The 14,555-nt window shown below is 40.9% G+C and overlaps 1 protein-coding gene across 1 annotated transcript in view; it reads left to right on the forward strand.

Annotated features, from left to right (window-relative positions):
- Positions 1-14,555, forward strand: part of CACNA2D4 (calcium voltage-gated channel auxiliary subunit alpha2delta 4) — a 112,466-nt gene that overhangs the window by 19,245 nt on the left and 78,666 nt on the right. Inside the window, exons 7-10 of the mRNA XM_059187456.1 lie at positions 10,703-10,763; positions 11,430-11,580; positions 13,487-13,561; positions 14,446-14,535. Coding sequence (XP_059043439.1) covers positions 10,703-10,763; positions 11,430-11,580; positions 13,487-13,561; positions 14,446-14,535 — 377 coding nt within the window. The remainder of the gene's footprint in view (positions 1-10,702; positions 10,764-11,429; positions 11,581-13,486; positions 13,562-14,445; positions 14,536-14,555) is intronic.

Raw genomic sequence — 14,555 nt, forward strand, 5'->3', positions numbered from 1 at the left:
CAGAAGTGGAATTGCTGGATTGTGTGGCAGTTTTATTTAATTTTTTCAGTATCCTCCATACTGTTTTTGGTAAGGCCTGCACAATTTACGTTTCCATCAAGAGTGCACAAGGGCTCCTTTTTTCCTCATTCTTGGCAGCACTTGTTATTTCTTGTCTTTTTGATAATAGCCATTCTGACAGGTGTGAGGTGGTATCTCACCATGGCTTGATTTGCATTTCCCTGATGATGAGTGACACTGAGCATCTTTTCATATGTTGGATGACCATCTCCACATCTTCTTTAGAAAAAGGTCTATCCGAATTCTATGCACATTTTTTTAAAAGATTTTATTTATTTATTTGACAGACAGAGATCACAAGTAGCAGAGAGGCAGGTAGAGAGAGAGGGATGGGGAAGCAGGCTCCCCACTGAGCAGAGAGCCTGACATGGGGCTCGATCCCAGGTCCCTGAGACCATGAGCTGAGCTGAAGGCAGAGGTCCAACCCACTGAGCCACCCAGGTGCCCCCTCTGTCCATTTTTAATCAAGTTGTTTGCTTTTTTGTTGTGAGTTGTATGACTTTTTAAAATATATTTTTAGTATCAACTAGTTCTTGTATGTATCATTTGCAAATATTTTCTTCCATTCAGTAGGTTGCCTTTTACTTTGTTGACAGATTCCTTTACTGCAATTTTTTTTTTTTTAGTTTAATTTTTGCTTTTGTTGCCTTGCCTAAGGAGACCTAGGCAAAAAAGTATTGTAGGAGGGTTCCCCTTTCTCCACATCCTCGCCAATACCTGTCGTTTCCTGACTGATTAATTTTAGCCATTCTGACTGATGTGAGGTCGTAACTCACTGTGGTTTTGATTTGTATTTCCCTGATGCCGAGTAATGTGGAACACTTTTTCATGTGTCTGTTGGCCATTCAGATGTTTCTTTGCAGAAATGTCTGTTCAGGTCCTTTGCCCATTTCTTGTTTGGACTTTTTGTTCTTTGGTGTTGAGTTTGATAAGTTCTTTATAGATTTTGGATACTAGCCCTTTAACTGATATGTCATTTGCGAATATTTTCTCCCATTATATTGGTTGTCTTTTGGTTTTGTTCACTATTTCCTTTGCTGTGCAAAAGCTTTTGATCTTGATGAAGTCCCAATAGTTCATTTTTGGCCTTGCTTCCTTTGCCTTTGGTGATGTTTCTAGGAAAAAGTTGCTGCGGCTAAGGTCAAAAAGGTTGCTGCCTGTGCTGTCTTCAAGGATTTTGATGGATTCCTGTCTCACATTGAGGTCTTTCAACCATTTTGAGTCTATTTTTGTGTGTGGTGTAAGGAAATGGTCCAGTTTCATTCTTGTGCATATGGCTATTTTATGCTCCCAACACCATTTGTTGAAGAGACTGTCTTTTTTCCATTGGACATTCTCTCCTGCTCTGAAGAAGATTAGTTGACAATAGAGTTGAGGGTCCATTTCTGGGCTCTCTATTCTGTTCCATTGGTCTACATGTCTGTTTTTCTGCCAGTACTATACTGTCTTGATGATTACAGCTTTGTAATAGAGCTTGAAGTATGAAATTGTGATGCTGCTAACTTTGGTTTTCTTTTTCAACCTTCCTCTGGCTATTTGTTGTCTTTTCTAATTCCATATAAATTTTAGGATTATTTGTTTCATTTCTTTGAAAAAAGTTGATGGTATTTTGATAGAGATTGCTTTAAATGTTTACATTGCTCTAGGTAGCATAGACATTTTCACAATATTTGTTCTTCCAATCCAAGGATCCAAGGGCATGAAACGTTTTTCCATGTCTTTGTATCTTCTTCAATTTCTTTCATGAGTAAGTATAGATTCCTTATCTCTTTGGGTAGATTTATTCCCAGGTATCTTACGGTTTGGGGTGCAATTGTAAATGGGATTGACTCTTTAATTTCTCTTTCTTCTGTCTTATTGGTGTTGTTGGTGTATAGAAATACAACCGATTTCTGTGCATTGATTTTATATCCTGACAATTTTCTGAATTCCTGTATGAGTTCTAGCAGTTTTGGAGTAGAGTCTTTTGGGTTTTCCACATAAAGTATCATATCATCAGCAAAGAGTAAGAGTTTGAATTCTTCTTTGCCAATTCAGATGCCTTTTATTTCTTTTTGTTGTCTGATTACTGAGGCTAGAACTTCTAGTACTATGTTGAATAGCAGTGGTGATAATGGACAGTCCTGCCATGTTGCTGACCTTAGGAGAAAAGCTCTCAGTTTTTCCCCATTGAGAATTATATTAGCTATGGGTTTTTCATAGATGGCTCTTATGATATTGAGGTATGTACCCTCTATCCCTACCCTGTGAAGAGTTTTGATCAAGAAAGGATGCTGTACTTTGTCAAATGCTTTTTCAGCATCTATTGAGAGTATCATATGGTTCTTGTTCTTTCTTTTATTAATGGGTTATATCACATCGATTGATTTGCAGATGTTGAACCAAACTTGTAGCCCAGGAATAAATCCCACTTGGTCATGGTGAATAATCCTTTTAATGTACTGTTGGATTCTATTGGTGGAATTTTTGCATCCATGTTCATCAGGGATATTGGTCTGTAATCCTCCTTTTTGATGGGGTCTTTGTCTGGTTTTGGGATCAAGGTAATGCTGGCCTCATAAAATGAGTTTATAAGTTTTCCTTCCATTTCTGTTTTTTGGAACAGTTTCAGAAGAATAGGTACTAATTCTTCTTTAAATGTTTGGGAAGCTTTCTGGCCCTGGGCTCTTGTTTTTTGGGAGATTTTTGATGACTGCTTCAATCTCTTTACTGGTTATGGGTCTGTTTCAGGTTTTCTATTTCTTCCTGGATCAATTTTGGTAGATTATACATCTCCAGGAATCCATTTCTTCCAGACTGTCAAATTTGCTCATGTATAATTGCTCATAATATGTTCTTACAATTATATTTCTTTGGTGTTGGTTGTAATCTCTCCTCTTTCATTCATGATTGTATTAATTTTGTTCTTTCTCTTTTCCTTTTGGTAAGTCTGGCCAGAGGAGTATCAATCTTATTAATTCTTTCAAAGAACAAGCTCCTAGTTTTGTTGATTTGTTCTACTGTTCTTTGGGTTTCTATTTCATTGATTTCTGCTCTGATCTTTATTATTTCTCATCTTCTGCTGGATTTAGGCTTTATTTGCTGTTCTTTCTCCATCTCCTTTTGGTATAGGGTTAGGTTGTGTATTTGAGACCTGTCTTATTTCTTGAGAAAGGCATGTTGTGCTATATACTTTCCTCTCAGGACTGCCTTTGGTGCATCCCAAAGATTTTGAACAGTTGTGCTTTCATTTTCATTTGTTTCCATGATTTTTTAAAGTTTTTCTTTAATTTCCTGATTGACCCAAAGATGGTCTTTAGTCTCTATATATTTGAGTTCTTTCCAACTTTCCTCTTGTGGTTGCATTCTAGTTTCAAAGTATTATGGTCTGAAAATATTCAGGGAATGATATCAATCTTTTGGTACCAGTTGAGACCTGATTTGTGACCCAGAATGTGATCTATTCTGGAGAATGCTCCATTGCATTAGAGAAGAATTTGTATTCTTTTGCTTTGGGATGGAATGTTCTGAATATATCTGTGATGTCCATCTGGTCCAGTGTGTCATTTAAAACCTTTATTTCCTTGTTGATCTTATGCTTAGACAATCTGTCCATTTCAGTGAGGGGCTGTTAAAGTCCCCTCTATTATTGTATTATTGTCAATGTTTTTCTTTGATTTTTTGTAATTAATTGGTTTATATAGTTGGCGCTCCCATGTTAGGGGCATAGATATTTAAAATTGTTAGATCTTCTTATTGGACAGACCCTTTAAGTATGATATAGTGTCCTTCCTCATCTCTTATTATAGTCTTTGGCTTAAAATCTAGTTGTCTGATATAAGGATTGTCATCCCAGCTTTCTTTTGATGTCCATTAGCATGGTAAATTCTTTTCCACCCCCTCACTTTAAATCTGGAGGTGTTTTTGGTTCTAAAATGAGTTTCTTGTAGACAGCATATCGATGGGTTTTGGTTTTTTATCCACTCTGATACCCTGTGTCTTTTGATTGGGGCATTTAGCCCATTTACATTCAGGGTAACTATTTAAAAATAAGAGTTTAGTGCCATTGTATTGCCTGTAAGGTGACTGTTACTGTATATTGTCTCTGTTCCTTTCTGGTCTATGTTACTTTTAGGCTCTCTCTTTGCTTAGAGGACCCCTTTCAATATTCCCTGTAGGGCTGGTTTGGTGTTTGCAAATACTTAATTTTTTGTTTGTCCTGGAAGCTTTTTATCTCTCCTTCTATTTTCAGTGAGGGCCAAGCTGGATATAGTATTCTTGGCTGCATATTTTTTCTCATTTAATACTCTGAATATATAAGGCCAGTCTTTTCTGGCCCTCCAGGTCTCTGTGGATTGATCTGCTGCCAATCTAATATTTCTACCATTGTAGGTTACAGACCTCTTGTCCTGAGCTGCTTTCAGAATTTTCTGTTTATCTCTGAGACTTGTAAGTTTTACTATTAGATGATGGGGTGTGGACCTATGTTTGTTGATTTTGAGGGAAGTTCTCTTTGCCTTCCTAGATTTTGATGCCTGTTTTCTTCCCCAAATTAGGGAAGTTCTCTGCTATAATTTGCTGCAATATACCTTCTTCCCCTTTCTTTCTTTTTCTTCTGGGATCCCAATTATTCTAATATAGTTTCGGTTTATAGTATCACTTATCTCTCAAATTCTCCCCTCATGGCCCAGTAGTTGTTTATCTCTCTTTTTCTCAGCTTCTTTATTCTCGTCATTTGGTCTTTTATATCACTTATTCTCTCTTCTGGCCTCATTTATCCTAGCAGTAAGAGCCTCCATTTCTTATTGCACCACATTAATAGTTTTTTTTTTTTTTTTTAAAGTTCAACTTGGTTAGATTTTAGTTCATTTATTTCTCCAGAAAGGGATTCTCTGGTATCTTCTATGCTTTTTTTCAAGCCCAGCTAGCATCTTTATAATAGTCATTCTGAACACTAGTTCTGATGTCTAATTCTATCAGTACAGCCTCTTGGTTTTTTTTCTTTGAGGTGAGTTTTTCCACCTTGTCATCTTGTCCAGAGAAGAATAGGTGAATGAGAGAAAAAATGCTGAAAGGGTAACCATAACCTCAGAAAAAATATCCACTAAACAAATCAGAAGAGACCCAAAACAGGGGTGGGGGGGAGGGGAAAAAAAACAACATATGATTAGGCTGGTGAATAGAACAGAGCTACACACTTGATTTTGGTTGTATTTTCATCTGTTAGAAGAATATGCCTCCCAGATTTTTAGAGAAAGAAAAACTTATATATATATATACACAAAATATATACAAAAATAAGGATAAATACAATGAAGGGATGGAATATGACTGTGAAGATGAAAATTTAAAAAGATTTTTTAAAAGGAATTGGTAAGAATTTGGTTGAAAAAGAAAGAATTTTTTTTTTTTTTTAAAGTAGAGAATGTGACCAAGCTGGAGACTAGAACAAAACCATTCACTAGATTTAGGGTATATTTTGGTTTGTTAGAAGAAACTGTATCCCAAAATTTTGAAGAAAGAAAAACTTATATGTATATAAAAAATAAGGTTAAATACAAAGAAGGAATAGAATATGGCTATAAAAATGAAAATTAAAAAAAGATTTTTAAAAAGGTATTGAAAAGATAAGATTTGGTTAAAATAGGAGAGAAGAAAAATTAAGAAAAAATAGGAAAAAATAATGAAAATTTATTTTATTTTTAAAGATTTTATGTATTTATTTGACACAGAGAGAGAGAGGGAACACAAGCAGGGGGAGTAGGAGAGGGAGAAGCAGGCTCCCTGCTGAGCAGGGGGCCCAACGAGGGGCTCAATCCCAGGACCTCAGGATCATGATCCAAGCTGAAGTCAGCCACTTAACAACTGAGCCACCCAGGCACCCCATAATTAATGAAAATTTAAAAAATTTAACTGGAAGACTAAAGAGTCATGGGGAAAAAGCCATTTAGTCTATGTGCTACAAGCCTCTGGCTCTGCAGCTCCACGGTTCTCATTGATCAGTGAACTTGGTCTTGGCTGGACATTCTTGCTGATCTTCTGAGGGAGGGGCCTGTTGCAGTGATTCTCAAATGTCTTTGCCCGAGGGGAAATTACAACACCCTTGTCAGGGTCCAGGCTAAGTAATCTGCTTGGGTTCACTCTCGGGAGCTTTCCTTCCCTGAATGCTTTCCATACAGCTTTAGAGCACGAGAATGAAAATGGCGACCCCTAATCTCCAGCCCCAGAGGAATTGAGAGTTTCAGGGGTTCCGCTCTTCAGTGAGCCCTCAGAGAAAAGCAGTCAATCTTGCCTGTCTCCCTGATCTCCGGCCACACCTTCAGCTCACCCAGTCGGTGACCAAGCATTTCTGTCTCTGGTGCACAGCCCCGTTTGGAGTCTCCAAACCCAGTTGATTCCTGCCATGCACTCCCACACTGCTCCTGCTGGTGGAGGAAGGTGAGTCTCCGCAGATCTGCTGCTCGTCGGGTCCCTGCCCAAAGAGCTGTGTGGCCCGACTGTGCCTCTGATCATGGTTTAAGGTAACCCCGAGCTGAGAACCCTCTGCTCAGCTCTATCTCTGCCCTGGGCTTCCTCACTCTGATACCTCATAGCTCTGCCATACTCAGGCACCCCTGGTCTTTCTGTGACCCTGTGGATCCTGAGGCCACACTGTCCCCATGAGGGCTCCACCCCCCACTTAGCCTCTGGATCAACATCCCTGAGTGGAGCAGACTTCCAAAAGTTCCGATTTTGTGCTCTGTAGCTCTACCGCTTGCCAGGAACTGGCCCCTCCCCCAGCAGTCTCTCTTTCCTTACATCGCCTGGGATTCACTTCTGCGCACATCCTACCTTCCAGAAAGTGGCCGCTTTTATGTTCATTGAATTGCTGCTATCTTTCTCTTTGATTTCCTATTAAGTTTGTAGGTGTTCAGAATGGTTTGTTAACTATCTATCTGAATTCCTGGGACCAGATGAAACTTAGGTCTCCTACTCCTCCACCATCTTGCTCCTCGCCTACTCCTTTGCCTATTTTTGAATTGGACAGCTTGCTTTTGTGGTTCTTGAGCTGTAGTTCTTTATGTTTGATGGATATTAACCTCTTATCAGATAAATAGTTTGCAAATATTTTCTCCCATTCTATGGGTCTCTTTCCACTTTATTGATTTGATACACCAAAGTCATTGCCTGAGTTTTTGGTGTCATGGTAGTTGTTTAAATTACCATTTGCTTCTAAACATTTTTTAGTTTCCCTGTGATTTCTTTGATCTTTTAGTTGTTTAAAAGCGTGTTTTAAAATTTCCAAATATATCCAATTATATTTATCTTTTCATTATAAATTTCTAATTCAGTTTATTTGCAGTCAGAGAACCTGGCATGTGTGGTACTGATTATGTGAAATTAGTTGAGATGCGTCAAGTATGTCATCAAGTTTTATAAATATTCCATGTGTGCTTGAAAAGAATTTGTGTGCTCCAATTGTTGGATGAAAAATTCTGTGTATGTTGTTAGATAAAGTTTGTTAATTGTATTGTTTAAATTTCCTGTATATTTGCTGATTTCTCTATCTGTGCTGATTGACCTGCACTAGCCCCATGGCACTTTCTGTTGTAAGTATGTTTTGTCTGATACCCACAGAGTGATACTAGTTTTTGGTTAGTATTTGAGTGATGTATATTTATTGCCTTCTTTTACTTCCATCCTTCCACATTGTTTTGTTTTAGACCTATCCCTTGAAAATAGTGCATAGCTTTTCAGTTTTTATCCAAACTGACAATCTCTTTTACTGGCTGGCAAGTTAAACACATTTACATTTATTGTATTGATATAGTTAAACATGCCATTGTATGATTTCTAAAATTTTTACTTGTTCTTCTATTTCTGTTTCTTTACCCTTGTTTGTCTTTTTCAGTGATTAAATGTTTGATAAATAACCCCTTTCCTCATTACTTCTCTATTTTTCTACCAGTTTGGAAATATTCCTTCTGGTTTTATTTTTAGTAATTACCCCTGCAATTTCATCAGGCATACTAACACAAGATGTTAAAATTAAATAATATCTCTACTCTCCTTCCAGTCACAAAAGGGCTTTGGGACTCTTGCGCTTACCTCTCCTATCACCTTGATTTCCATTCCATTGTCATCAAACATTTCCCTTTTTTTATTCCCACAAGTTAGATACTATTACTGTTACTTGAGACAAATATTGCCTATTTTGAATTAACCTTTGTTGACTATTTTATTTGCCCACCTTCATGCATCTCAAGCTGTCTTTCCAAGATCCTTTTCCCACTTGAAGTAAATCCTCCAAATGTTCCCTTCCAGTAGGTCTCTGGGTGGTAAACTGCTCCAGCTTTGTTAATCTGCAAACGTTTTGTTTTATCCTCATTTTATTGTTTTGTTTGGCTTTTAAAGTCCTCATTTTAAAAAATTTTTATGAGTTATACCAATCATTTCCTGTTGTTATCTTATTTAAAAAGAAAAAGGCAAAGTCTTTTTTTTTTTTTGAGATGAGTGACTAAGCCTGCATTTAATGACACCCCCCTGAGAAATGGTTTGCAATAAATAACAGCACAGAGGAACTAGAAACTCCCAAACAGATGTCAGCAAACAACACTGTTGCTCTCCATCAACACTGATGTATTCTTTAATGATTGTTTTTGCTGGGAATGCATTTCTAAATTAGCAACTATTTTCTCTCAACACCTTAAAACTGTGTTTCCATTGTCTTCTGACTTCCAGTGATGTTGCAAAGATCTGCTATCAGTTTAACTGCTGTTCCTTTGTAAGTATTCTAGCTTTTCTGGCTGTTTTCAAGGTATTTATTTATTTATTTATTTGTTTATTTATTTGCCTTCGGAGTTGTGCAGTTTCACTACTGTGTGTCCACATGCGGATATCTTATTTATCCTGCCTGGGATATACTGTGCTTACTAGGTCTGTGGATTGGGACTGTTTGTTCAGTCCTAGAATATGCTGACACCAGCTTTGTGGCCATTGTCCTTCCTTGTGCTCTCCTTTTTCTCTTTCTACAACACCAGCCAGACACATATTAGCCTTTCTGACTCTAGCCTCTGGATGAATGCTTCAAATGCATGCATTTTCTTTTTATCTATGAATAATCCATTATGTATTTTTTCAACTTAATTTTTTTTTTCATTTCTGAATGTTCCATATTCTGAAGGCTGTCTCTTTGTTCCTAACCACTTCTTGTTACATATTCTTCCTGGTGATTTCTCTGACACAGCTATCCTATACCTTGTATTTGTGATTCAAACACATGTAATCCCTGAAAGGCTACATCTGATGGTTCTTACTTCTGCTGCCTCTCACTCACACTGCTTGTTTCTCATGTATTTAATAATCTTTGCTTGTGAGTCCATGCCACTTCAAGAGACAAGCTTCCCCTCCAGAGGACCATTTCTGTCTCTTCTTGGAGTTGAAGATACCCCTAACAAGACCACTAAAATACTCTTCTAACGTTTGGGTTCAGAGCCAAAAACTTCAGACTCAATTCCCCTCCTCATTATTGTTCTAAGGATCAGATTGCCCACAATCATGCTGCTGTAGGAATGTGGCCTCTGCAAGACCCCACATCTCCAGCTGCCTACAGGTCTGCATCACAGTCATTGTTACTCAAGCTCCCACCATGCTCTGGTCCCATTTCTTCCTTCCAGGTCTTCTGGCGGCCTTGGCCTCTGTCCCTCATTCTTAGAACTCTGCTTTCATTTGTCTGATTTGGGGGTCATGATCCCTGAAAACATCTCCTGCCTTTGAGAGACCAGCAATGCCTCAACGAGTACATCTCATCTGAAGTCTAACTACTGTGCAACAGGACAATCTCTGGGGGCTCCCAGCCAGACACTCATAATACTGCTACTACTTTTTTTTTTTTTTTTTTTAGCCCATACATAACCTACTACAATTTCACCATTTGTTTTTCATCTCCTTATCTTGAACCCTCTATTCCCAAGTGTTAAAGTCTTTCAAACAGAGATTATGTTGTGGATCATGTCAGTAATATCTGTGCTTTGTGTGCCTTTATCCAAGTTTCTGAAAAGATAAATAAGACAAAAATCTATCCTGGCACTCTGCTAGTGCTCAAGGCAAGACCTTTCATACACATTCATTCATTTTTCATTCCTGTAATAAACATGTATTGAGCATCAACTCTGCTAGGTGCTGTGTCAGACACTGTGCTAGGTAATGGGAATCCCTGACCTCAAGGAGCTTACTGTTTATAACCAAATCACTTCTCCCTTTGAACTTAATTAAGCTGAGTAGGTGGGCTAGAGATCAGAGCACCTGCAAGAATTGCACTCTGTCCATGCTTTGCTGATGGTAGTGGATGCTAAAGTCATACCTCCTTCAAGCTTCCCCTTCTACAATTTGATGTGAGGTTCAGTCACAGGAGACTCAGGCATCACATTTGGTTGTCCTTCCTGGAACAGTAACCCCAACTCTGGGTCTGGGCAGTGTAGGTGGTAGGTGTCCCTCCATAAGCTGGCCTTCCTCCTTGACTGCTGCCTCAATTTACAGGGTGTAACCTAGTGGTCCCACACCCTGCTGCCCAGGCCCACTGCCAGTCCTGCCTTGGGGATGGTCAAACTGGACAACATAACCCAATCATTTCTCTGAAGCAGCTTTATTGAGCTGGTACAAAAACCAGGCTTTATTTCCACAGGTATCAAATGGACACCTGATGAGAATGGAGTCATTACCTTCGACTGCAGAAATCGTGGCTGGTAAGAGCTCCAGGGGAGAGGTCTCTTATGATGGCATCCCTCTTACAACCCTTGTGTTCCGCCTAGTTCTCATCTGGTCCCTGCCTGGCCCTTACCACTAGCCAAGGGCCTCAGGATATAGAACCTAAATCCAACACAAGAGCAGGAAGACTTGCCAGCTGCATTCCTCCTTGTCTCTGCAGCTGCCTTTGCTCCAGGACTCTTCACATTTGTCTTTCCTACCCCAAACCTCCACACAGGACATTGAGCTGTCTGTAACTTAACTCAACCCTCTGCCAGACTTGCCTCTCCCTCCACACTCCTCCTCTGATAAATTTGTAACAGAATCTGAGACTGCAATCCAGCTGTCCCCCTCCTTGCTGCCTGCCCCTCTAGGACACCGGCTGGTCCAAAACAAAGAGGATAAGGGTTACCACCAGGACTTAACCTTTCTCCCACCTGACAGGCCCTTTAGATGTGCACATTCCCAGCTGTGCAGTTCTAAATGGCTTTAGAACTACGCTGAGTGGGTATGGGGCCTGATAAAACCTGGCATTGATGGATCACAAACCTGAAATGTGGGCACACTTGAGCCAGACTCTAAATAGAAATAATTAGAGACTCAATCGGGTGGCTGCCCTGGCTTTAGTTTTCCCATCATTGGACTGTGCTTGTTTTCTGCTAAAGGTACATACAAGCTGCCACTTCTCCCAAGGACATAGTGATTGTGGTGGATACGAGCGGCAGCATGAAGGGGCTGCGCATGACTATTGCCAAGCACACCATCTCTACCATCCTGGACACACTGGGGGAGAATGACTTTGTTAACATCATCGCGGTAAATGTGCCTTCCTGCTCTGGAATAGCTCCCCTAGGAAAAAACCTTTCCTCTGCCTGCACTAGAATGACCTATATCTACAATCACTTGCTGCTTCATATTGTATGATGATTCTCTCCTCTGAAGCTGGGTATTCTAAGCTAAGGTCAGACCAAGGATGGCCTTCAAGAGGTCCACAGAGTTTCTGAAATTATGTGTAAAACATGCACATCCATTTTTTTCTAATTCTGTAGATTCCACCAATTTCTCAGATGAATCTGAGAATAATAATTAAGAGACACTGGCCCTGAGCAAATATCTAACTTACTGTAACCCATGTGCCCTTGATTGGTACCCATCTCTGGAACAGCCTCTCTGTTATGCTTTGGATGAGTGAGCCTTGGGCTCTGGATTTTTACATTTCCAGACCTTCCACTTCTTTCATCCCACCCAAATCCAGATGTTTCAGGAGAAGGGGAGCATAGGTTTTGGGGGCCTGGAAAGGGACCAGCAAACCCTGCTCCTGCTTTCACCACAACTCTTCCTGAGGATAACTCTTTCTGCTCTAGAAAAGTAATGAAAGAAAGGGAAAAAGCAGAAAGAAGTGGGAACATAAGAGTCAGGAATGCAATGAAAGAGCAGGCCAGCTCAGTCCTCTAAGGAGGCAGAGTTGACTGCCACCTTGGAAGCATCATTTTGAAGGTCACCTGATCTAAAACTCTCCCACCAACTTGCCACATTGCTGAAAATGCTTGTCCTCTGTGACATCTATGTATCTAGTAAAGGAATACCAAGGCAAAATGATCTAATTTCAAAATGTTCATCCCAGGGTGTGAGAAGGGCCCCCTCATCCCTGAACTGCTCCCCTGCTCCCCTGAGGCCTGCATCATTTCCTGGACCCCACCCTCCCAATCTCCACCACCTTTCCATCCCTGGTCATGACCTGCAGCAGGGCCAGGAAAGCCACAGGATCAGGTCCGACCCCCTCAGGCAGAGTGCGAGTGTGCTCCTGCTCCTACCACATGGCCTGCCCCACCTCCTTCCCAACCGTTCTCCTGCCATCTGGGGAGGTGAGGTAGAGGAAGCTTTGCTCCCAGTGTTCCCCCAGAACACCCCAACATTTGTCCTTGAACTTGCATGCACTCCTACGACCATGTCACCACCGTCCCCCTTTCTCTCCCTCTCTTATTTATTTTTTTAAGATTTTATTTATTTATTTGAGAGAGAGAGAGAGAAGCAGACTCCCTGCTGAGGGAACCTGATGTGGGCTTGGACCCTGAGACCATGACTGGAGCTGAAATCAAGAGTTGGCTGCTCAACAAACTGAGCCACCCAGGCGCCCCTCCTTCTCTTATTTAAACAGAAATAGATTAAAGACATCTTGAATATTTGAATTTTAACTATGAGGATGTGGAGTGAGTAAGAAAAAGAGGGCAGCAATAATTCATCTTTTTCCCTTCCTGTTTCCTGTTGAAAGTTAGAAGACCTTCATCATAAGTATAAAGAAAAGGGTGAAAGAACACAGTTCCTAATCCCCAGACCCAGGCCCAGGGGAGGGGTCGGTACATGGAAGGCTCTGGGATTCTCATGGAAGGCACTTTGTGTAGTCTTAGGGTGAAGACCCAAGGGTTTCTTTCAGTACCTTCAGGTTCTCTGTGTGTTCTAGGAGATGGACATCACTCAGCCAGCTACCGAGAAAATGGCCCAAGATCAGTTTTTGAGGGAGATCTTTTGGAGTTAAGACCCCACTGTTCTCTGTACTGCCTTCTCTCTGCTCAGAAGAACTGCCAGAAGCATAGGGTATCCCGAGATAATATTACACAGGTGCCTACGTAACCTGTGAGCTGCCTGAGTTTTTTCACTAGGCCCTGACCTTCCAAATGGACCCAAACTGTTCTCCTGTCCCCTCTGTCCTTTGCACTTGCAGTACAGTGACTACATCCATTACATCGAGCCTTGTTTTAAAGGGATCCTCGTCCAGGCAGATCGAGACAATCGTGAGGTGAGTGTCCCCCATCAGGTGAGTGCCTGAGGCTTCCAAATCCCTGCTCTGATTAGGATGGTGGAAAGCGACATGTACAGACTGCCTGATGGTCCCCTTATTTCCATGGCACTTGAAAAGAGGGCAAAGAAGTTACCCATGTAAATACACCCAAGAAATTGCTTCATAAATATGCTGCCTGCCTATGGGAGCAAATAGTGAGCCAAGAGAGACCTCCCACCCAAGGGAAATCTCACTTATTCAGGTCGGCTTTTTCTCTCTGTGGGTTATCCAAGACTCAGTTCTCCTCTTTGCCTCTTCTGTGGGACTTTCCACTATATCAGTCATAAGGAGATTCCCCAAAAGGAAGAGAAGTTCAAACCCATCAGATTGAGGCAACTTTTTTCAAAGGAAAAGCTTTCACGTGACAGATCCTTCTTCCTGTGGCTGGAGAATTTGAGTTTGATTGCTTCTTGAATCCCAGCCTCGGGTGGGACCCTGGAGCCCCTGGTGGCCTCCGTGGTTTCTCCTGTGAAATGTTCATTATTGGGTTACATTGGGCTGGGTGCTGAAGGTGCTGGGGACCTGGGAACCTGGGCAGTGGCTCCCAGCAGTTCTTCCTGGACTGTCTTCCTGCTCTGGATGGGCTCACACTTGGAATTTCCTTCCAGTAGCAGGAATGTGTTTGTACCCAGCCATTTACACTCCTTCAGTTTATCTTGGGGGCATTTGAGAAACATCTGTGGTAGGGGTCCAGCTATGAAATTAGCTGGATCATGAAGAGATGGATTCTGCAATCATGTTTTGGGGAAACAGGTCTAAACAGCCTTTGAAATTAAGACCAAAGATGAAGGTTTCCTGGCTGTCGATCCACTGATTCTCCTCTAATTTCTTACCCATGACAGCATTTCAAACAGCTGGTAGATGAGCTGATGGTCAAGGGTGTGGGGGTCGTGAACCAAGCCTTGATTGAAGCCTTCCAGATCCTAAAGAAGGTACCTACACATGGTGAAGC

Source organism: Mustela lutreola, chromosome 8 (assembly GCF_030435805.1).
Source record: "Mustela lutreola isolate mMusLut2 chromosome 8, mMusLut2.pri, whole genome shotgun sequence".
Lineage (NCBI taxonomy): Eukaryota > Metazoa > Chordata > Mammalia > Carnivora > Mustelidae > Mustela > Mustela lutreola.